The sequence below is a fragment of the Astatotilapia calliptera genome, chromosome 16 (assembly GCF_964374335.1).
Source record: "Astatotilapia calliptera chromosome 16, fAstCal68.1, whole genome shotgun sequence".
Classification (NCBI taxonomy): Eukaryota; Metazoa; Chordata; class Actinopteri; order Cichliformes; family Cichlidae; genus Astatotilapia; species Astatotilapia calliptera.
Window position 1 is genome coordinate 36,512,746 of NC_137437.1, and position 19,747 is coordinate 36,532,492.

The following is a 19,747-nucleotide window of genomic DNA, read 5'->3' on the forward strand; positions in this document are numbered from 1 at the left end:
ACAGGTATGATTCGTCTCCCGAGCACAGACTTTATGCTTTGACTTGATTGTGAAGGAAATTAACGATCGCACCTTTCCTCACAGGCTGAAACACATCTCTGGGTTCATGTGCGCACACACAGCCTGAGTCACACATTAATGAATAATTGTTTCCTGAGAGGCTTTAACGTTGAATTTTGCCAGGAGACACAAACGAGGCTTTTGTTTGGTGGCATAGAAACAAGTCCCAGCGTTATTCAACTGTTGACTCAGTATAGAGATGTACACTCGTGGGACTTCTCCCACTGGGCTGAGAGGTGGGAGGGAAAAAGTGTGACGCCGGAGCGGCACCATGAAGAGAAACAACGACACACAGACAATATTCCTGGAGACGCAACTTTTTCTGACTTTCCAGGAAGAATTCAGGTCCTTTCCCTGTTTCACCCTCTGAGGTTTCCACCGTCTATCCTCAGAGGCAAACTTTATCTTTTCTTTTTAACCCTGTGACACTAAATATATTGAACACGTGAGCTTTTCAGAACACTTTGTTTTGTCTGAAGGTTCAATAAATACTGGAAATCTTTTAAAAACTGGCAAATTTCCCCGCAATCATTTCATGGTTGAGGTTGAACGGGGAGCTGAACTTAGTTCTTCTGCTCACAGATGATGTTTCGGATGGAAACAGCTGATGTCTTCAAAGCAGCTGATCACATTTTGCAGCACAGACACGTCCAAGTATCAGAGGTTAGACAGATGGTGAGTATTTAGCGCCGGTAAAACAGTGTACATGAACCACTGAACAGCTAAAGGTGAACAAAGGCAGAGCGGCTGAATGTAAGAGCAGGTGATCGAGCCGCGCACACAGGCTGGTTGGGAGGCAGCGACGGCAGGCGTCAGCTAACAGCCTGTGGAGCAATAATGTTTCAAACAGATACTCAAACCTGTACTTAATATTCTGCATACTGGAAGGTTGATAAGGCCGACGCAGGTGATGGATCACGAGGAGAAGAACCTCAGTGTGGACAGCTACTGGTATTACGCTGCAGCCCTGCTGAGGCCGAGCAAAGGTCTGTCACGTGTCACCAAAACATGAGTGCAGAGTTTACTGTAACATGTCTGAAGGTGCAGTTACAACGAAGGCCTTTTAACGAATCAATGGAGAAGTGAAAATCACTCTAAAGCTTATTAGTGAAGAAGAGGCTGCGTGGATCTCCCAGTTCTTGGAGAAGAGAAGCACGATCAAAGGTCAGTAATCCACTTAAAGCAGCTCTCAGGAGCCCTTCGACTCCCAGCACAGGAACAGTGATCCACTGTGACAAACCGAAGCGTGATTCATTGCTTCAGATGAGGCAAACGCATCGAGGACATCATGAGAAATGTTTGTTGAGCATTTTGTGATTATTTACAATAGAGCCGTCTAATTATTACAGGTGAAATCAGCCCAGGCTGGAGTCTGCGTAGAGTTAAAGCAGCGCGGCCTTTCTTCACTGTAAACACGCACACCCTGACCTCATTCGTTTAAAAAGCAGATGATTTGTGCTGAGAAAACTCAAAGAAAACTACAACGCAATGCTTCCTGGGAAAAGGCTGAATTCCAACCCTGCTGCTCTGCAAGCTTACGCCTCGCATGGTCGTGCAGTCGGCCTGCGTGGAACATTCGGCGGCCCTCAGACCGTACGTTTGACATCCTTGCTATGAGGTCGGCCCACACGTTCACAAACATTCATCCTTCAGTTTGAACTGAAGTGTAAGACGAATACTTCACGATGTTAACAGCAGGTGTAGAAAGGCTCGTGCTGAGTGTCAGGCCGAGGTGAACACGCCTCCTCAGACGCGTCACTGTCCTCGGCTGGTGCGGACGAGTGGAGAGACTATCGTCAGCAAATAAGGGGAAAATGGTTCTTTGAGCCTGGACGTGAAATACTTGAGTAAAAGGTGAACCACCGCTGAGGAGGAGCACAAATTCTTTCTGTGACCAGAGCTCAGCTTGGCCAGCTGTGGTCAGCCACTCGGACCCTGGCACATACCTCCACACAGCTGCTGCTTCACCTGAGTGCAGCACTTCATCCTGATGTTGCCTCATTCGTCTGTATGAACACGCTGAGCTGCAAACGCTGGTCCTCAACGCTTCACTTGACCTCCTGCAGTGCATTTGGACATTAATTGGAGAAGTAATTTGGAAGCTTTATCTATTTAATCTCAGTAATCACAGCCAGGTGGTGCAGGCGTAGCACAGCATTTCCAGACTGTGCAAAGACCCTGTGTGGTGTTTTTTCCCTGCGGCCCTCCAAAAGACACGAAATCCTCCACAGCTCGTCCGTTCTTGTCTTTGCTGCCCGGCCGTGCCCCACCTCCACCTCTTGCTCCACATTAGCTGGGATAGGCTCCAGCGCCCCTCGCGACCCTGAAAAGGATAAGCGGAAGCGAATGGATGGATGGATGGATGGATGGACTCCAGCTCTTTAGCTGCTATCACAGCTGCTGGTGGCATCCAGAGACTGATGGCATGGAGAAATTTGAGCTTGTAGAAACTCCTCATTCCAGCGATCATTAGATTTCTCTCCTGTAGATTAAATATTCTCAGCTTTTGAAAAGCTCAGATTGTGCGATCAAAGGAAACCGAAGACAGAACGAGGGTCGATCACTCGGTCGTTAATCCTCGGCTTTTATTGGATAAGAGTGATGAAGACACCTGCAATCAATCAATCCTTATGCAATCAAACCTCTGAAGCATCACTCATTATAAAGTGCCGTTGTACGTCTCCACTCACACCCACTCACAGACACCGTGGGGGTGGGGATGCATTGCTTTACACCACCCTCTCCCAAATCCTGTGAAACGCTGCTTTCTGTCAGGATGTCACACTTTTTTTTAAGCAGCCAAATGAGGTCAGATCCATGCATGAATATGAACATGTTTATTCTCCTGCAGGAAAATAGCACCAAGACGCCATCAGGGGAGAAATCTTCTTAAACCCTGTTAAATCCCATTAAAGCACAATAACCTCACAGCACCTCTCAGTACGCCATAGTCTACCTGATCTTCAGGGTCTCCTGATTTTTTGCAGCTCTGTGGATTCCCCACCGAGTTCTCTTCGCTCTCCCTGTAACCCACACTCAGACTTGCCTTGGCAGATCAATGGAGCAGCATGAGGTTAGGATTTTAATTGAGCTGTCCTGAAGGGTGGGGGTGGTTTTAATGAGGCCAGGGCCTGTTTTCATCCTGACCTTTGAGGCTGTGCTCTACAGGTGTCCATCCTCTAACTTAAAAGGAATGTATGGGCTTGTAGGGTTACCCCAGAGGTGTCAGCCCTCACAAGTGTGTCTGCAGCTTGACATTTTCACCTGAATGAAAGTCTCAGCCAGGTTTTTTAACCTGTTACACTGTATTCAGTGTTTCTGATACCTGTGTTATCATTTAGCAAGGAGGATGGTTTGCACTCACGCACCACCCAAACCAAAAATCCGATTGTGCACAATATTAATAAATGACACAAGAACACGGCTGCTTTGTTCACGTAATCATATTTTTGTCACCACCAGCTTAAAGAACAACACAAACAGTCAGTGAGCACCAGCTCCACAGAGACCAGCACAGGACACTGGCTGTGCAAAGGTGTGCTGGGGACTGTGCAGCATTCAGCAGCAGGATGAGACGGGGTGCACAGCTGGGACAGTGCACAGGAGCATCTGTGCCACATATGGACTAAAAGACCCGACGGGAGTGAAAACGAGGCTCAGATGTTAGCAGGTCTAAAGTTTCTTTAATGTGAAATTAAAGCAGATTTAACCAAATAACTTGTCCACTGAACTCTTGAAATCCATCTGAGGCATCAGGTACAAGTGTCATTACAAACCACTGCTGCAAACGAGTGAAGTAAAAGTCACCATCATAAGAAAACTAAGTCAGCTCGTCCCACAAAAACCATGATGACATCGTCAGCCTGGTCATCAGCGCTAAGTGCAGCCAGGCAGTTTCAGCAGCCAGTCAGCCCACAGTCTGAGAGCCAGCACACTGAGCACACAGACGCATCAGACCAGAGGGAAATAAACAAGCCATATACAGTATCAAAGTAATCTATTACTTGTGTTTGTGCTTCCTGAGATTGTAAAAAGTACTCGAGAGCAGTGACACCGTCATCATTTTCACACAAAGACATCTCTGCACATGCTCCACAGGCCCATCAGGCCAGCATCAGTGTCAGAGTTCACGGTGAGGGGATTCTGCAGGTGATCCTTAGCGGGGGGTGGAGCCTATCCCTATTAAGCACACGTGTTTGAACCTGCGCAAACATGCAAACGGTGGAGGTGAACGCAGGCAACAGTGCTAACCACAATGCTGCCTTTATTCAGGATGCAGCCTACACCCTGCTGTACTCGCTGTGTTCATTCGGCAGGCATCAATAAATAACGTGACCTGGATATGAGCCGACAGCAGGAACGATTTGACCACAGTGGCGTCTCCTGAAGCTTTTATTTACTTGCTCGACTCGATTGCTGTGCCTCAGTAAACAGGCAGATTTGTCAAACAGCCGTGCTTTGTTTGTAAAATATCAAAGTCATTACGTAAGAAATTATATCAGAAAGAAAGGGTGTGGGCATGCACTTTGTTCCCATATATCAGGGGTGTCCAACTCCAGGCCTCGAGGGCCGGTGTCCTGCAGGTTTTAGGTCTCACCCTGGATATCACACCTGAACCACATGATTAGCTATTCCCAGGCCTCTGGAGAACTTCAGGGCATGTTGAGGTCATTCAGCCATTTAAATCAGCTGTGCTGGATCAAGGACACATCTAAACCTGCAGGACACCGGCCCTCGAGGCCTGGAGTTGGACATCCCTGCCATATATACACATGTGATCTCTGTGATGAAGACAAAGGGGTTTATTTTCTGAACAGCTCGTTGTTGAAACGTTTGCACAGAAATCTGGACTAAAATGTAAAACCTACAAACTCTTGTGTGAAATCAATGGTGCTACGTTTGCGTTGATGAAGGATTATGGGTATGCGACATCTTTTTAAACACTCACTTCACTGTTTTTGTCCATGATGACTTCTGTCCTCTGAAGTTCAGCACAGGTAGGCTTTCTTTGCATTAGCTGGTTTAACAAAACGGGCTTCTCAGTGCACTTAAAAAGTATTTTATGCGTCATTCGAGTCTTCTTCCCCACAAAATGGATCAAGTGAGCACCGCCTGCTCCAACCAGACAGAGACGGGTGACAGAGAGCTGCACAGGTTACACGTGTACAACACTCAGGACCCTGTACGTACAGGAATCTGTGCGAACGCTTCACTTCCACATTATGTTTTCAACATGTTACCATGGCGATCAAAACCCACCACCACCGCAATGAAAACTCTGATTTTAGGCTAAATTTACATTTCTAACCTGGTACAGAGGACGAGTGCACAATTTCCATGAAAGCAGCTGTCACCGTGGTAACTGATGCTGAACGCGGCCCGAACAGGAGCGGCTTATCAGAGCGTTGGTTTAAAATCAGCAGGAAGTGCCGCGTTCTTCTAATTCACATTAAGTTTTAGATGAAACCAGATCACATGACACAGGGTTTTACGTGGGTAAACTGACAAAGTCAAACGTTATTAAAACCACTGAAGCCCAGGTAGAGTGACAGGTGTGCAAAGTGCACGTTTCCACTTGGTGATGAAGAAGCTTTATTCTTACCTGCTGCTGAGCCTCTGCTGAAACTGCAGCTACGGCAACACAGAATAAATCAAACAAAACGTTTCCTCTGTCGACAAAGCAACTCCCACTTCTCGTTTTTAGCCTCTGCAACAGTAACAAGCTGGAACATGTAAAACCCAAGATTAACACTGCAGAAGATTGTTAGTCGCTTTTCTTTGTGGCATTTGTGCAGTTTGCCGTTCAAGTTTTATGACCTTTACAGAAGTTTTGTCATCTGATACGGTCACTGGCTGCAGTAGGCGACACTCACAGGGATCATTCTGAGTATGACATGTGAAACGCTCAGAGCTGGAAGCACTGAGCCTAAAGACGTTGAGAAACACCACAGTGATGACACCGCCCCTGGTGACAGTAGACAGGAACAACATGATGGTCAAAAAGTATGTTTATGGTATAAAGACTCTCCTCCTTCACCACAGTATCTTTTTATTACAGACTGCTCCAAAGAAGCAATGTTTCACTGTTAGCCACATGCTCCGTCTGCCTGAGACCAGTTTTTAAACGTCCCGTCTGTTAACTTGTTTCAGACAAAAAGAAGAAGTAAATCACAGAACGTAAAGCCAGCTGCTTCGTCCTCGCAGGTTCTTCAGTTCTCCATCAGTGTGCAGCTCCAGCACTCACACCTCTACCAGTTCTCCAAGCTCACTGCTGCATGTGCTTGTTTGCAGAAATCTATTTTCCTCGTCCACGAAACTGAGCGCTGAAATTTACTGAGTAAAACACCTGATACATTTAAACGGGACATAAAAGAAACAGGCAACAAGATTCAAACTAAAGACAAAACAGTTGGCACTGTGCAGCTAGGCAGCTCCTTCTGGGGTTGTAGGGCGGAGATTTAAAAATACTTGGGTCAGAATACTACACGGGGGGGCAACACTGTCGGAGTACGTCCTCATTAATGGAACGAAGAACGCTGAAGCAGGCTGAATACTTGAGCAGCATGATTAAACGAGCTGTGTGCACAGACATGCCCACTGACACAGCGGAGTGAACCCACGCTGTGACCGACTGGTTCAGAAGAACATGTCCTGGTACAGGTTCTGGCCCATCTCGATGTAGGCCTCCTTCTCCTGTGCAGACATCTGCTCCACCAGCTCTGGCCTCTGGCTCACCTCTCTGTACGAGAAGGGCCGGCCTCCCACCATCACTGTGGGCTCATCGCCCACTTCCTCAAATTCATCGTCGTCCTCATCATCCTCCTCTTGGCCCCGATGCTGCGCGGCCGCGGCAGGAGGAGGACCCGGGGGCGAGTCGTCGTCCGACTCGCTGGTGTCGCTGTCTGAGTCACTGGCGTTGGCAGAGGTGAGAGCCCTCGCAGCGGCGCTGGCTCCGCCTGCACCGGCGCCTGCAACGCTCCTCTTCTCGTGGATTAGCAGCGCGCGCATCACTTCCTCGTTTTCATCTACCTGACTGGTGCCAGGACCAGGCGCTCCATCCTGGGCTCCAGGTACGCCACCACCTGTGAAAACCACATTAAGATTAGATCACATTCTCATTTTTAGCTTAACTCACAACTTCAACACAGCTCTGCTCTTCAACCCTGTTATTCTGCATCCGTGTCATGTGGTAAGGTAACCATGGGGTCGAGATTTATCATCACATGATGCAACTTCTAACCAATCCAGGACATCTCACTGGAGCGTAGGCTGGATGACACAGCACCTGCACGGTTTCTTGGCAGACATTCAGTGCTGCCATGTTTCATCACAGCAACACAAAAAGAAGGCGTGGCCTGGGACAAACAGCTGCAACACATAAACGTGAGATCTCCAAGAACGACCGATAACGACATTAATCCGTTTTAAAAGAAATGTGCTGGCTTCAGAGTGAGTGAGTAAGTTCTTAGAAACAGGTTTCTTTATCGATACCTGTTCCAGGGTAGGTACGTGCTCTGTGATTGGTCTACACAGATGGGAAACTAGATGAACAGAAACATTGGCTGAGGATCAGCGGAGCCTATCAGAGAGGCGGGAAACCACGAGTGGTAATTTCTTCTCCTACTTCCTCCCAACTTGCTGAAATCAGCTCAGACGAGCTAAACTGCAGTTGCTATGCCAACCACCACCTGGCTTAACGTCATCTTGGCGTTTCAACCGGCACAATGCTAAAAGCCTGGCAGTTCCACGGTGGGCAGTTGCCCCCAGGGAAGCCCTCGGAGCTCTCTAACGAATGGTAGCGCACCGTTTCAGTTTCGGCGTGCGAGCTCGAGCCCAGCCTGACTTTATGTAGATGTAGCAGGTGCCACATCCCCGCTGATGTCAAAGCAGGCAGAGCGGGTGACGTCAGCCAGTGAGTGTGGGCTGAAAGAGCTGCTCCATCTTTAGAGCCTGCACCCACAGGTGCACAGCCTCCGACACCAGTGTTCAGTTTTCACCAGCTGAAGCTCCGCACGCTTGACTGAAATCATCAGAACAGCCAAGGTGCACATCCCCACCAGCAAGCACAGAAGACGCGCTCGTTCCCTCTCAGCAGCTGAGGACAAAGAAGCTCCACATCTTCTGTTTTTTGATGCATCGTATCAGAATTTGGGTTTTTCTTTACACGTTCAAATGAATAAGTTGTATTTAGGAGCTGGAGTCAGACCCTTTCTTCTTTCAGTAAACCAGATCATGAAACACACGTTTACAGCTCGATGCACGCTCAGGATTTAAGCACAGGGTAAAACCCGCAGGCAGATGAACGGAGACACACCTGTGACAAAAACACAACCCACATGTCTAATTTGTAATTTCCATAAGAATGGATTCTATTATGAGTGATCCTGCCTCAGCCACTCACTAACCAAGCCCTGATTATTCCAATTAGGCAATTATGGCTCAGCGGTACTCTGGCCAGGTCTGATTGCTGCATGCCCTTGGGTAAGGATCCAATGTCATTAGAAGAAAACTTGTTGAAGGGCTGCTCTGACAGACGGAGGTAACCTGGCTGACCTGTAATAACCTGTTCCAGCTACAGACTGAGCACCGACTGAGATGAAAAGCACAAAAACGGCGCTCTCTGCAGTCCATGCAGCATCCAAGCTACCCGCTCCTGAAACACCAAACCCTCTGAGGACGAGAAACATCATTCATGATTAACGATCACATAAACAGCCGCCGAGTCTGGGAGGAAATTCACGCTGAATTAAACTTAAACTAATTCACGGAGTCGGAGATTGCAGTGCTTTAGAGTACGATTACATTCATTCATCTTCAATAACGAGCTGCACATTCTGGAGACGTTTTTCATCCCACTCTGTGAGTCCATTTTCAAATGTTATTGTATTTAGTGAAGACGTTTAAATTGGATCTTTTTAACAAACTCTACACGAGAGACAAAGATGAGAACGGTGTGCTGCAGCTTTTAGATCTCACTCTGGGTCAACACACCTGAATCACACGATTAGTTCATTACCAGGCCTCTGGAGAACTTCACGACATGTTGAGGAGGTCACTCAGCCATTTAAATCAGCTGTGATGGATCTAGGACACATCTAAACCTGCAGGACACCGGCCCTCCAGGCCTGGAACTGGACACCCGCTCTAAACAGTATCTGTTTATGTTTAGTGTGTCTGAATATAATGACTGAGCTACAAATGAAACAACCATCACAGAGATGTCACAGACTCGTTGATCCGCCTCAGCTGAGAGCGGCTGCAGTGACAGCGCTGTACTTACGGTTCTTGAGGACGTCCGGCTCGTTGTAAGCGCCCTGTACGGTGCTCTGAGTCAGCCACACCGGCCTCTCCTTTGGCGCCTTGCTGTCGCCAGCCTGTTTCTGCTGCTCCTCCTGGTCCATGTTGATGACCACGTTCTGGGTGTACAGATCAGCGTACGTCGATCCTTTGTTCGACCAGGCTTCGCGGTGCGGGCCGCTCGCTGCTCCTGATGCTGCAGCACGTTCTCGGCTGCAGGAAAGAGTCAGCGAATAATATTTACAGCTAAGTTAACACGATTAAGTCTGAAAAATGTGCCCAGTTCACTCGTTTCGGTTCCTCCTGTGGCTACAGACAACAGCTCACCACAGCGTAACCGCTAACTGCGGTGAGCTGTTCGGACGAGTGCGATGCTGCGAGGCAGACTGACCTCTGTTTGAGAGCAGGAATCTCAGCAGGCTCAGGCTCCAGCAGCTCATGGGACAAGTTCACGTCCTCGGTTTCACGGAGCAGCACGTAGATGGGCTCGATCTGCTCGTTGAAGCGCGCCACGAGCGTCCTGGCGTCAGGACAGACCGACTCATCCTCTTCTACCTCCGTCTGGCAGAAGGTACAGCGAAATGTACCTGCAGGTGAAAAACAATCATTACAGACCTGCCTACAGGGTGCTGCATGGACCGAACCAGCAGAGAAGTTTAGGCCCCAACTACTTTACATACCAGCTGATATATCACAGGAAGTGAACCTGCTGGTTGCCATTGGTGCCATTTGTGCTCTGATTTTGGTGATTTATAACCAATCGGGGTCAGGCTTGGTCTTCATGGAGGCTGGGCGTGGTTGTGTCGACACAACAGGAATAAGAGCGCTGACAGAGACTCTTGCATTAAACAGGAAACGTCTGCGAGGGAAACTGTATGCTGTGCGCACCACACTTGCTTCCTACCATTAAGAGAAGGGCACGCTTCGACCATCTGCTTCTCTGGCCGATTTCAGCTTCAGTAACGGGAGCCGTGCCAGCAGCAGCGCAGAGCTCACGCCTGCTTTATGTGTATGAGAGACCCCGAAAACTACTATTACAACTAAAGCACCTCCAGATTAATGCAAATGAAGTGAACAGTTACAGCTGAGGCTGCTCAACAACTGAAAGGCAACAGCGTCTCATTAATGTACAAACTGTTGTTTGTGCATTTAAGATTAAAGTGGTAAATACCTCATTAAGATCTTATTTATCCTCGATGTGTGCCAAGCGGCACCAAGCTGAGATTACTGGAAAAAATCATTACAAAGTAAATCACGTAAATATGATTAATACGTTCATAATGGTCTGGCACTGGTCTCTGGCTCAGCACTGAAACATTCTGCTTTTCCTGTACAAAGGTGGAGAACATGTTGGCCGAAGGTGAGGAATGAGCACGTCAGGTGGAGTGAGTGGAAAAAAGATCACGTGTTACAACATTCACGGCGCGCTGTGAAAACAGAGCTGCAGGGCTTCGGCTCTCCTTTGTGGGTCAGAACGAGCTGGAAGACCAGCAGTGTCGTGTCCGATCCTCGTGAGGTTACGCTGAGTGTTGCTGGCCCGACAAAAACAGCCCATCAAACTACCAGCAGAGCTGCAGGTACCCGAGGGCTGAACCCTGACCGAGGCAAAGCAGCAGAGACAGGAAGCGGTGCAGAGGAACCGTGAGGCGTGTCATCACAAACACACTGATGGCTCATTTATCCAGAGTGACGAGACTGCACATCTATTCTGTCCCATTTGTGTCTTTTCTTAGAGCTCGATCATTTAAACACACCCACATTTTAACATAGTGATTCTACAGTGAATCAACCTGACAGCCAACAACATCAACTATTTACAACATTTATCCCAGTAAACCACAAGTACTGGACAGAATTATTCACTGAAAATGAGAAACCATCTTTAATGATTTGTTGACCACTCCTGTGTGAGTCCTAGAAGCCGAGCCGGATGGTTGGCAGTCAGCCCCGACCCTGGCAGGCAGTCAGCGTGGTGTCACAGCTTAAAGCTGCCGCAGTTTATGAATGAAAACAGCTCACAAACAAATACAAACCTTTGCAGAGAGAGCGCAACGTGGACAACGTTTCTAATGCAAATCAGGATTTTTAATGCACATGTTGGCCCTGCGACAGACTGCCGACCTGTCCGGGGTGTACCCCGCCTCTCGCCCTATGACAGCTGGGATAGGCTCCACCCCCCGTGACCCTGACAAGGATAAGCGAACGAGAATGGATGGATTTTAGCAAACACACATACAACCCAGTTCATCAGTTCTGGGGATGTTGCTTCAATTTCTCTAAAACCAAATTCAAAGAGAGGCCATTTTCCCAAAATGCATTGCATCCTGCGTAATACAGTAATGTGCACTGCTCGGAAAGGAAGCACTTTAAAACATCAGATCAGAAATAAAATCCTGCTGGATATCTGCACCGAGCTCCAACAGCAAAGTGAGAGTGGCTCCAGTGTGACTGCAGGGAGACAGCAAATGTTCGGGTAAGGGCGCGTACTGACATCATCATGGCCGCTGTAAGTCATTGATTACCAACTATTTAAATCTGACGTAAAAGTGAAGATTCTGGGTTTTTAAAGTGCACAAACTGTTTCATGGTCACCTACGTTTGGTCTGTGTAATTCAGAGCTCATCATTATGCAGCATATGCAAGTATGTGTGAGGCTTATGACTCATCCTTATTCAAATAACAGACATTTAAAGTGAACTTTAACATGGCAGAATGTTAGCGTACGACTTGGAGCTTATACAAAGCCACGTACACGTCATTAGCTTCAATGGCAGTCTTTTCATGTCCACGTAGCGCTGCTAACAAAGTGCACTCACACAAAGCTTTAGAAGTAACTCTGCATTAAATGGACAATGAACAAAAATTCATGCTTCTATCTCTATAACGTACACGATCCTCTGTTCACACTATAGTTTCATTAGGAGGAATTGTCATTAAATGTATCCTGCTATGTGCTGTTACTGCCATCTAGAGGTGAACTGAGGAGCACACAACATAATGGAAGTGCAAACAAAAAACAACACATCAGATCACAAAGTGATCCTTGTATCAATGAAATACCGAAGTCTTCATTTAACTTTGACAAACTCATTTCTGTACATCCACTGTGAATCACTGCCAGTCGTGAGCGCCTGCCTCGCTTTCCCCACATATTATATCTCCAAACATTTTCCAGATAAACTGAGAGCCAGATTTACCAGGTTAGGATAATCACAGAGGGGCAAACACGTCCACAGAGGGAGAAAGTTCTGCATCTATTGATTTTTTAAAAAAAGATGAAGAGTGTCGTCCTCCCTCCTGCTGACACTGCACGTCGAGTTCAGTTACTTTATGCTTGGTTTTAAAAACAAACTACTGAGGAGCAGAAATATGTGGGGCCTTGCTCCAAACCAAAGGGTTTAAGACTCAGTGAAGATCTACAGGAAAGAGCCAAAGCTGAGGCACCACGCTCACCGTTTTGAGCCGTCCACCTGCACCAAATACTCAGAAAACGACAAGTTTCTCTGTGCACGCAGCATGCTATTTAAATATATATGAACTCTCCCCACCCGCGGTAAAGAAGCTTCTAATTAATTATTCATCCCATAAAAGCTGGACTAAAGTCCCGTCAAACTGCCAGAATGCTTTCAAAAATCCAAGCGTGTTGAATATTACAGTATAGCAGCACTGGTCTGCACCTTTACCTGTCATAGGGTCGAAGAGTTGGTTGGCCTCGAGGTCGGTGAAGGTGGAGAAGCAGCAGGGACACCGGAAGGAAGCGCGGTTGGTGGAGTCTCGCTCATCTGTCTCAATGCGTCGTCGCATGTGATCCAGTTTATACTTGACCACATTGACCAGTACCCTAAAAAGATGTAAGACAGAAATAAGACTACTGAGTCTAAAGTGTCCAACACACACACACACACACACACACACACACACACACACACACACACACACACAGCAGAGATTTAAACCTGTAATTAATGAAGTAGTAGTTGTGTCTCGTTGTCTTGCCATCGGGCGCCGTCTCCACCCTCATGCGGCACTTCACAAACTTGTCTGCTTTTAGGGTATTGAGTACTGAGCGCAGCTGCTTGCGGTCATACTTGAGCAGCTCCAGCATGTCCTCCTCACGCACACATGGGTTACGGATCAGCACATCCAGCGCCAAAGCATGCTCCAGGCCATAAAAACCCCTCACGACCTGCTTGGCCAGCCGCTTCAGAGCTGCGGGGACCTCGGTCAGTACCGCTGGTTCAATCATCTTTGGGTCTGGAGAGAAAGAGCTGCAGGGCAGAGTGCGACAGCGGGGAGAACGTCAGGAAGGCAGGGATGAGGAGCAGGGCCAGAAGAGTTATCCAAGTATAAAACTTTAAATTTAAGAGGGAAGTGTAAGGTATACTAGAGCACATTAACCCAGTAGGAGAAAAATCCCGGCCGCGTTATCGATGTCAAATCATCAATCACAGCTAGCGTAGCTTAGCTTAGATCCAAACAAAGACTAAAACATAATGCATCCGGTTTGCCGGTGTTATTGTACATTTTAATGTAATACACCACAATAGAAAGACGGCGTGTTAATAGTTTACCGGTCATCTTATTATTTCACACTTTATCTTTAATAAAAGCTCGATAAAGTTACTTTTATTTAAATTAAGCGCTAACACTGAGTTGGCCTGCAGAAACCCGGCAGGCGTTAACGCGACCCTTACCGGTTATTGTTTATGTGCCAACAGTCATCTCAGAGTCACACACACTGACGTTAACTCACAAAAACACCGCTAAAACTCACTGAACACAAACGCACGTCACGGTCCTTTAGCTGCTGGGTTAGCCAACATGCTTCACTTCTTATTTTGAGACGACGACCCCGGAAATGAAAAATAAACCCGGGCCAACTGAAATGTTGGCCCGGCTGCACTAAACTGCACCCATAGAAGCGAAGAAGCTTGAGTGACGGGCATGTTGGCGAATAGCATGGCTTTGTTTTCATGGGGCGTGGTTTTAAGAACACTGTTTACTTCCTGATCGCGTCTATCAAAAAATGGCCTCTCTTGACAGGGTAAAAGTGTTGGTTTTGGGAGATTCCGGTGAGTTATGAACTATTTTCACAAGCAAAACCTTTACTACTGTCTGCTGTTATTTATAAGGACACTTGCTTATTCTGAACGGAACTCGCTCACTTATAAAACTCTTAATCTTTAAGTAGGAGACCGACGCTGTGGTCAGTTTGCTGCTGTGGCAGTTAAAGCTACGGATAAACATCACGTAACACACCTGTCGTGTCTAAGCTCACGGGTAATTTTCACAATAAAGGTACATCGGCGAGCGACGCTGAATTTTAATACCCGTCATTTTTACATCGGTCACTTTGCGGCAGGTGGATGTAAGTAGAGTGTTTGGGTGTGAAACGATTCCACATCAAGAGTTTAAATTCCACAGAAACACGTTTTGCCGAATCAGAGATCCACACCCTACAGATCATTACGGATACTCACTGATGTTGTTCCGGAGATGTGCTCTGCTGGAAGCCGAGTCTGTCGTAAACTGACTCGATGTTTCGGTGGAGGTCAGTCTTCCAGTCAGCAGCAGCTGTAGAGTCTATTCATAATTTAAATCCATTAATATCGATCAGCTACACAAAAATGTTTAACCTGCTGTGCTTTGCATCAGCTCCTTTTATCCAGTATCATTTTGTGCTCTTTGCAGGGGTTGGCAAGTCTTCCTTGGTCCATCTGCTGTGTCAGAATCAAGTTTTGGGAAATCCATCGTGGACTGTTGGCTGCTCTGTAGATGTGCGGGTAAGCAGGTCCAGCATCTTCTACTTTACAAAGCCCTGCTGGCCTTTTATTTTAAACTCGTATAAAACACGACAGAACACACTAACGAGAGGGAGACAGGTGTAACGGTGAACCTGAAAGGAACAGGTGCACAGGTTTAAATACCAGGGTGTCAGGGGTGATCTGTGACAGAAGGATAGCAGCAAGAGTGAGAGGGCAGGTAATGAGGCCTGCTATGATGTATAGTTTGGTGACTGACAAAAAGATAGGAGGTAGAGCTGAAGGTGTTCAGGTGTTCGGTGGGAGTGACCGGGATGGACAGGTTTAGAAATGAGTCCATCAGAGGGACGAGGCTGGGATGGTTTAGGCATGTGCAGAGAGGTAAGAGTGAGATGGCGCCCGATGAGCTATTGATGTCGAAATAATTATTCTACTCCAGGTTCAAGACTATAAGGAGGGAACCCCAGAGGAGAAAACCTTCTACATTGAACTCTGGGATGTTGGAGGATCCGTTGGCAACGCCAGCAGCGTCAAAAGCACGAGAGCAGTCTTCTACAACTCGGTTAATGGTAAACACTTACAGACAGATCTGAAAGCATTGATTTCATCAGTGACGTGTTATTGAGACATGCTCTTCATGTTTGGGTTCTTTTAGGAATTATATTGGTCCACGATCTGACCAATAAGAAGTCCTCTCAGAATCTGTACCGTTGGTCACTGGAAGCTTTGAATAAGGATTCCTCTCCAACTGGAGTCATCATTTCAAACGGGTGAGCAGATCTGTGTGTTCGACATCGCCCGTCTTCATTCAGAATAATAAACAGAAAACATGGCTAATGTGGAAGCTTCGATATTTGACTGCAGCGACTATGACAGAGAGCAGTTTGCAGAGAATCCGGTGCCTTTGCTGTTGATCGGGACCAAGTTTGACCAAATTCCAGAAAACAAGCGCAGTGAAGTCCTCACTCGGACGGCTTTCTTGTCCGAAGACTTCAATGCAGAAGAAATCAATCTTGTAAGTCGCCTCACTCTGCTCTACGAGCTCTCAGCTTCAGCTCCTTTAAACCAATGAATCCGTTTCATTCATTGTTTATCTCTCACATAAAGCACAACTCATGTTTAGCACTCATAAAAAAGGAAACTAGACTAATGATGAAAATAAAGCGGCGATTCACACACTCACACACCACCTACGTTTTTCAGTCAAAAACAAATCCTAGTTCGCAACAATAAAAACAACACATGTATCATAAACATCACAGCATCAGTAAGCTCCTCTCTGTCCTGTGTCTGGTCCTCCAGCCTAAAATAAAACATGTGGAAGCTGCTGTGGTCAGTTTCACTGCGGGAGCTGAACGCTTTTGGTGTTGTGTTGTTTTCCCAGGACTGCACCAACCCCAGATACCTGGCTGCAGGCACCTCAAACGCTGTGAAACTCAGCAGGTTCTTTGACAAGGTGAGAGCTGTGAGCTGCGTCACTGCGGTCTGCCAGGCAGGCCGTGACTCAGGCTGCGTCCACACTAGCCCAGATTGATTAGGGTTAGGGGGGAATGTTTTCAGATGAAAACGCCGTTCCGGCTCTTCGAAACGTCGCGGCAAAATGTGGAGGAAAAGCAGCGAGTGTTTTAAATGGACTCACAATGAGGTGGAGTTGTTGCTGCGAGTAACACAAAAGTACAAAGTGGCAACAGTGAGTGAGAATTAAAGAATTCTTTGTTGCTATCTTTGTTTAATTAGTCACATGACTGCATCACATGACTAACATGCGTCATCATTTTAGAAAGTCTCTGTTTTCAAATGTGTGCGTCTCAGTGTGGACGGGAGGCCAAAACGGAGAGACGAGGTTGCGTTTTCAAACAAAAATGCATTAGTGTGGACGCAGCATCACACGCGTGTGTGCACCTCCGTCTTTGTGCTGCGGTATTTTCAATCATAGACCTGGAGGATAAATGTCTCACATTAATGGGAGTCCTTTCTCTTGACGTGTACGTGTGTTCTGACTCGTATTAAACCTTTCAACAGGTAATAGAGAAAAGATATTTCACCAGAGATCCCAGTCAGGTCAGTTTGTTTTCTCTTTTTTCTGTCCAGTCAGAGTCGTAGCAGTTTTGGTAAAAGGTTGAAGGTGACCTGTTTCCCACTTTCTCTGCAGATGACTGGCTTCACAGACAGAAAACGGTTCAACTTCAAAAGTTTGCACTATGACTGAGACCTGTGATCAGACCCCGCCCACTCAGACACGCGCTGGAAGTGAATCTAGAAAAGTTTATAAAAGCTGGAAATGACATGTGAAGAAGGTGCTGAGGACAGAATGAAGAGGCACGCTTTGAGCTTTTTATTACACCATCATGAATGAGACCACACGTTTTTAGAACATATGCTTTACTGCTCCTCTGACTCGTGCATCATTCCTGCTCCTCCATTGTTTGCTTGATCCACGGGATGAAGGAGCTGACTTTAGTATAGACATGCGGGTACTGTGGATTATTGCAGTCCTCTGCCAAGGTGAAGGCTGTTATACCCTGAGGCTTTGTGTTGCAGATAAGTGGCCCACCGGAGTCTCCCTACAAAGAAAGACTTGATTGAGCGATCTGTGTAAAGGTTGCACATTTTACATGAATAAAAGACTAAACCTGTATTTGAGTTATTAGCTGCTGGGCTGCTTTTGTTATTTCGTTACCTGGCAAACACCTCCGTCCCGTCTGGTAAACTTGGTGCATATCATGTGACCAGAGTTAAAGTGTTTTTGCCAAATGTGTTTGCACTCAGTGCTGAACTGCATCTTCTCTGTGGCTTCTTTTAGGACATTTGAACGAGATCCATTAGCTCTGGTTAGTCCCCAGCCGGCCACAGCACATTTAATGTTGGCGGGTGTTTCCCCGTTCTTCTTAGGCAGTCCTATGGTCCTCACGTACTTATTCAGCGTGGCGTTCTTCTTCAACTGTCAAAGAGAATCAGTGAAAGTTGCTCCTGCATCAGTTCAACACATGAACCCAGTGCACAGGGAATCAGGTCACTTTAAACTTTTTCACTTTACCTTCAGTAACATGATGTCATTGTTTAAGTTCCCAGTGAACCCTGGATGAGCGAAATACTCGTCCACTTCGATGCGTTGCTGAGTTCTCTCTTTCTTGGTGATGTCGTGTGCTCCGAGCACCACGGTGCAAGAACCCCAGGTCTCATTTCTGAACAAGAAACACAAAGTTCAAAGAAGCGTCTGCAGTCGCACTGATACTACGGATGGTGTGAATCATAATATCGACACAAATGAAGGTCCATGCAGTCTTCTCAGTGTGTTGCAGCGCTCCACCGTTAGAAAAATGACTCCCAGGAAAACTGTGGTGGCCCATCACTCCACACAAACACCTTCCACTCATTTATATGTAACTTGATGGTGTGTCCTCAGTATCACAGTTCAGCTGTGATACAGTTTTATCACAGTGACTGCTGATAGAACAGCAGCAGCTAAAATAACATCCTTTTTTAAAAACAGTTATATATATACACCATATAAAAAGCGTACTTGCAGTGAGCTGCAGTCAGAACAAAGTCCCTCTGAATAAGGATCCCTCCACATGAATGTACTCCCCGATACTGGACTGACACCATGTACGGTCTGGAGTGGGGCTTTGCCTCCCTGCCACCGACTATGCCGCTCTCAGCAGCCCCTTACAGGAGAGCAAAGGTCAAATCAAAACAGCGACCACAGAAAATTCTTCATTTTGGCCTTTAAAGAAGTGGGAAACTGTATTTCAGCGCAGGTCTAAAATATCCTGTCATTGAAACTCTGCCAGTCTTCTTACCTGTGAGGGAGATTTGCAGAAAGACGTAAAGGATGCAGCAGATCATGGTGGGACAGACGCTGCAGGCTTGCAGTGACCCCCCCACTCCACACGTCTCTTTTTATAACACGCCTCCCACAACAGAAACTTTGTGGTCAGAAGTTTCTGCACGGATATCACACCTTTGTCTGCACCGCTGCATGTAACAGGTGGTGGTGCATCACACACCTCCAATCATTTACCAGCAGAACATTATTTCTGTTTTCAGGATGAATTAGAGTCTGGATCATTCATTTATTATTATTATTAATTCATATTTTCAATTATGTATATAAATATATCTAAACACGATTCAATAAAAGGACGAAATGTTACGATGCAGTGCTTCATATACAGAAGGTCTTGAGGGATTGCTGCTATGAGGAAACTTTACCAGCGGGACATCGTTGTGTGCCTCAACTTCACAGGCTGTTTCGGTCTTTTATCACAAGCTGTTCTGCCATTTTTTAGTTTCTCTTTACCTTCCTTGGTTGGGTTTAGAGATTAGGAATCTAGTCTGGATTGTCATATTAAAATTTTAGGACACATCGTCAGTAGTGGACGTTGGATTCCTCGGGTGTTTTGGCCATTATCACTAGACACTCACCCAAGGAGGCCCTGTCACTGGTTTATGTTATAATGTTATTTCTCTTCTTCTTTCTGCTGTTTAGTTTTCTACAGTTTATTTTATCAATTCACCACAAAAGTTCTACTTATCTCTTTCATATTTAAAGAGCCTCACTTCTTCAAAGGGATAGAAAAGGTGATAGCAAGAAGTAAGACAAAAGAGACAAGATAGGAGCGAGG

The 19,747-nt window shown here is 46.6% G+C and overlaps 3 protein-coding genes across 7 annotated transcripts; 1 reads left to right on the forward strand and 2 right to left on the reverse strand.

Annotated features, from left to right (window-relative positions):
- Positions 1 to 6,053: 6,053 nt before the first annotated feature.
- gtf2e1 (general transcription factor IIE, polypeptide 1, alpha) lies at positions 6,054 to 14,856 on the reverse strand. 4 transcript variants are annotated; one of them, XM_026144881.2, is made up of 6 exons: positions 14,838 to 14,856; positions 13,314 to 13,625; positions 13,041 to 13,198; positions 9,749 to 9,944; positions 9,341 to 9,570; positions 6,054 to 7,142 (listed from the first exon to the last, which is right to left on the reverse strand). In XM_026144881.2, the coding sequence occupies exons 2-6, from the start codon at positions 13,601 to 13,603 to the stop codon at positions 6,697 to 6,699; spliced, it is 1,320 nt and encodes a 439-aa protein (XP_026000666.1). In that variant the 5' UTR covers positions 13,604 to 13,625; positions 14,838 to 14,856; the 3' UTR covers positions 6,054 to 6,696. The 4 variants fall into 4 exon arrangements, with proteins under 4 accessions (XP_026000666.1, XP_026000665.1, XP_026000663.1 ...); XM_026144880.2 differs by lacking the exon at positions 14,838 to 14,856 and adding an exon at positions 14,147 to 14,282; XM_026144878.2 differs by lacking the exon at positions 14,838 to 14,856 and adding an exon at positions 14,132 to 14,271.
- rabl3 (RAB, member of RAS oncogene family-like 3) lies at positions 14,273 to 17,762 on the forward strand. Of its 2 annotated transcripts, XM_080290750.1 has the most exons (9): positions 14,289 to 14,429; positions 14,782 to 14,908; positions 15,049 to 15,140; positions 15,559 to 15,688; positions 15,775 to 15,889; positions 15,984 to 16,134; positions 16,504 to 16,575; positions 17,142 to 17,180; positions 17,272 to 17,762. In XM_080290750.1, the coding sequence occupies exons 2-9, from the start codon at positions 14,854 to 14,856 to the stop codon at positions 17,326 to 17,328; spliced, it is 711 nt and encodes a 236-aa protein (XP_080146876.1). In that variant the 5' UTR covers positions 14,289 to 14,429; positions 14,782 to 14,853; the 3' UTR covers positions 17,329 to 17,762. The 2 variants fall into 2 exon arrangements, with proteins under 2 accessions (XP_026000668.1, XP_080146876.1); XM_026144883.2 differs by lacking the exon at positions 14,782 to 14,908 and having other exon boundaries at positions 14,273 to 14,429.
- Positions 17,421 to 19,115, reverse strand: LOC113007871 (granzyme B-like). The gene is made up of 5 exons (XM_026144885.2): positions 18,923 to 19,115; positions 18,643 to 18,787; positions 18,157 to 18,304; positions 17,800 to 18,060; positions 17,421 to 17,683 (listed from the first exon to the last, which is right to left on the reverse strand). The coding sequence occupies exons 1-5, from the start codon at positions 18,966 to 18,968 to the stop codon at positions 17,525 to 17,527; spliced, it is 759 nt and encodes a 252-aa protein (XP_026000670.1). The 5' UTR covers positions 18,969 to 19,115; the 3' UTR covers positions 17,421 to 17,524.
- Positions 19,116 to 19,747: the final 632 nt, after the last annotated feature.

What these genes read in the sequence shown, in the direction of transcription:
- gtf2e1 (XM_026144881.2), bottom strand. Translation starts at nt 13,603, where the DNA reads ATGATTGAACCAGCGGTACTGACCGAGGTCCCCGCAGCTCTGAAGCGG. An exon ending in ACTCTTCGACCCTATGACAG is followed by an intron (nt 9,945 to 13,040) that starts GTAAAGGTGCAG and finishes TTTCACCTGCAG; the next exon opens with GTACATTTCGCTGTACCTTC. An exon ending in ATTCCTGCTCTCAAACAGAG is followed by an intron (nt 9,571 to 9,748) that starts GTCAGTCTGCCT and finishes TCTTTCCTGCAG; the next exon opens with CCGAGAACGTGCTGCAGCAT.
- rabl3 (XM_080290750.1), top strand. Translation starts at nt 14,854, where the DNA reads ATGTGCTCTGCTGGAAGCCGAGTCTGTCGTAAACTGACTCGATGTTTC. An exon ending in GGAGTCATCATTTCAAACGG is followed by an intron (nt 15,890 to 15,983) that starts GTGAGCAGATCT and finishes ATTTGACTGCAG; the next exon opens with CGACTATGACAGAGAGCAGT. An exon ending in TCACCAGAGATCCCAGTCAG is followed by an intron (nt 17,181 to 17,271) that starts GTCAGTTTGTTT and finishes CTTTCTCTGCAG; the next exon opens with ATGACTGGCTTCACAGACAG.
- LOC113007871 (XM_026144885.2), bottom strand. Translation starts at nt 18,968, where the DNA reads ATGATCTGCTGCATCCTTTACGTCTTTCTGCAAATCTCCCTCACAG. An exon ending in TCTGCAAATCTCCCTCACAG is followed by an intron (nt 18,788 to 18,922) that starts GTAAGAAGACTG and finishes CTCTCCTGTAAG; the next exon opens with GGGCTGCTGAGAGCGGCATA. An exon ending in ATGACATCATGTTACTGAAG is followed by an intron (nt 18,061 to 18,156) that starts GTAAAGTGAAAA and finishes TCTCTTTGACAG; the next exon opens with TTGAAGAAGAACGCCACGCT.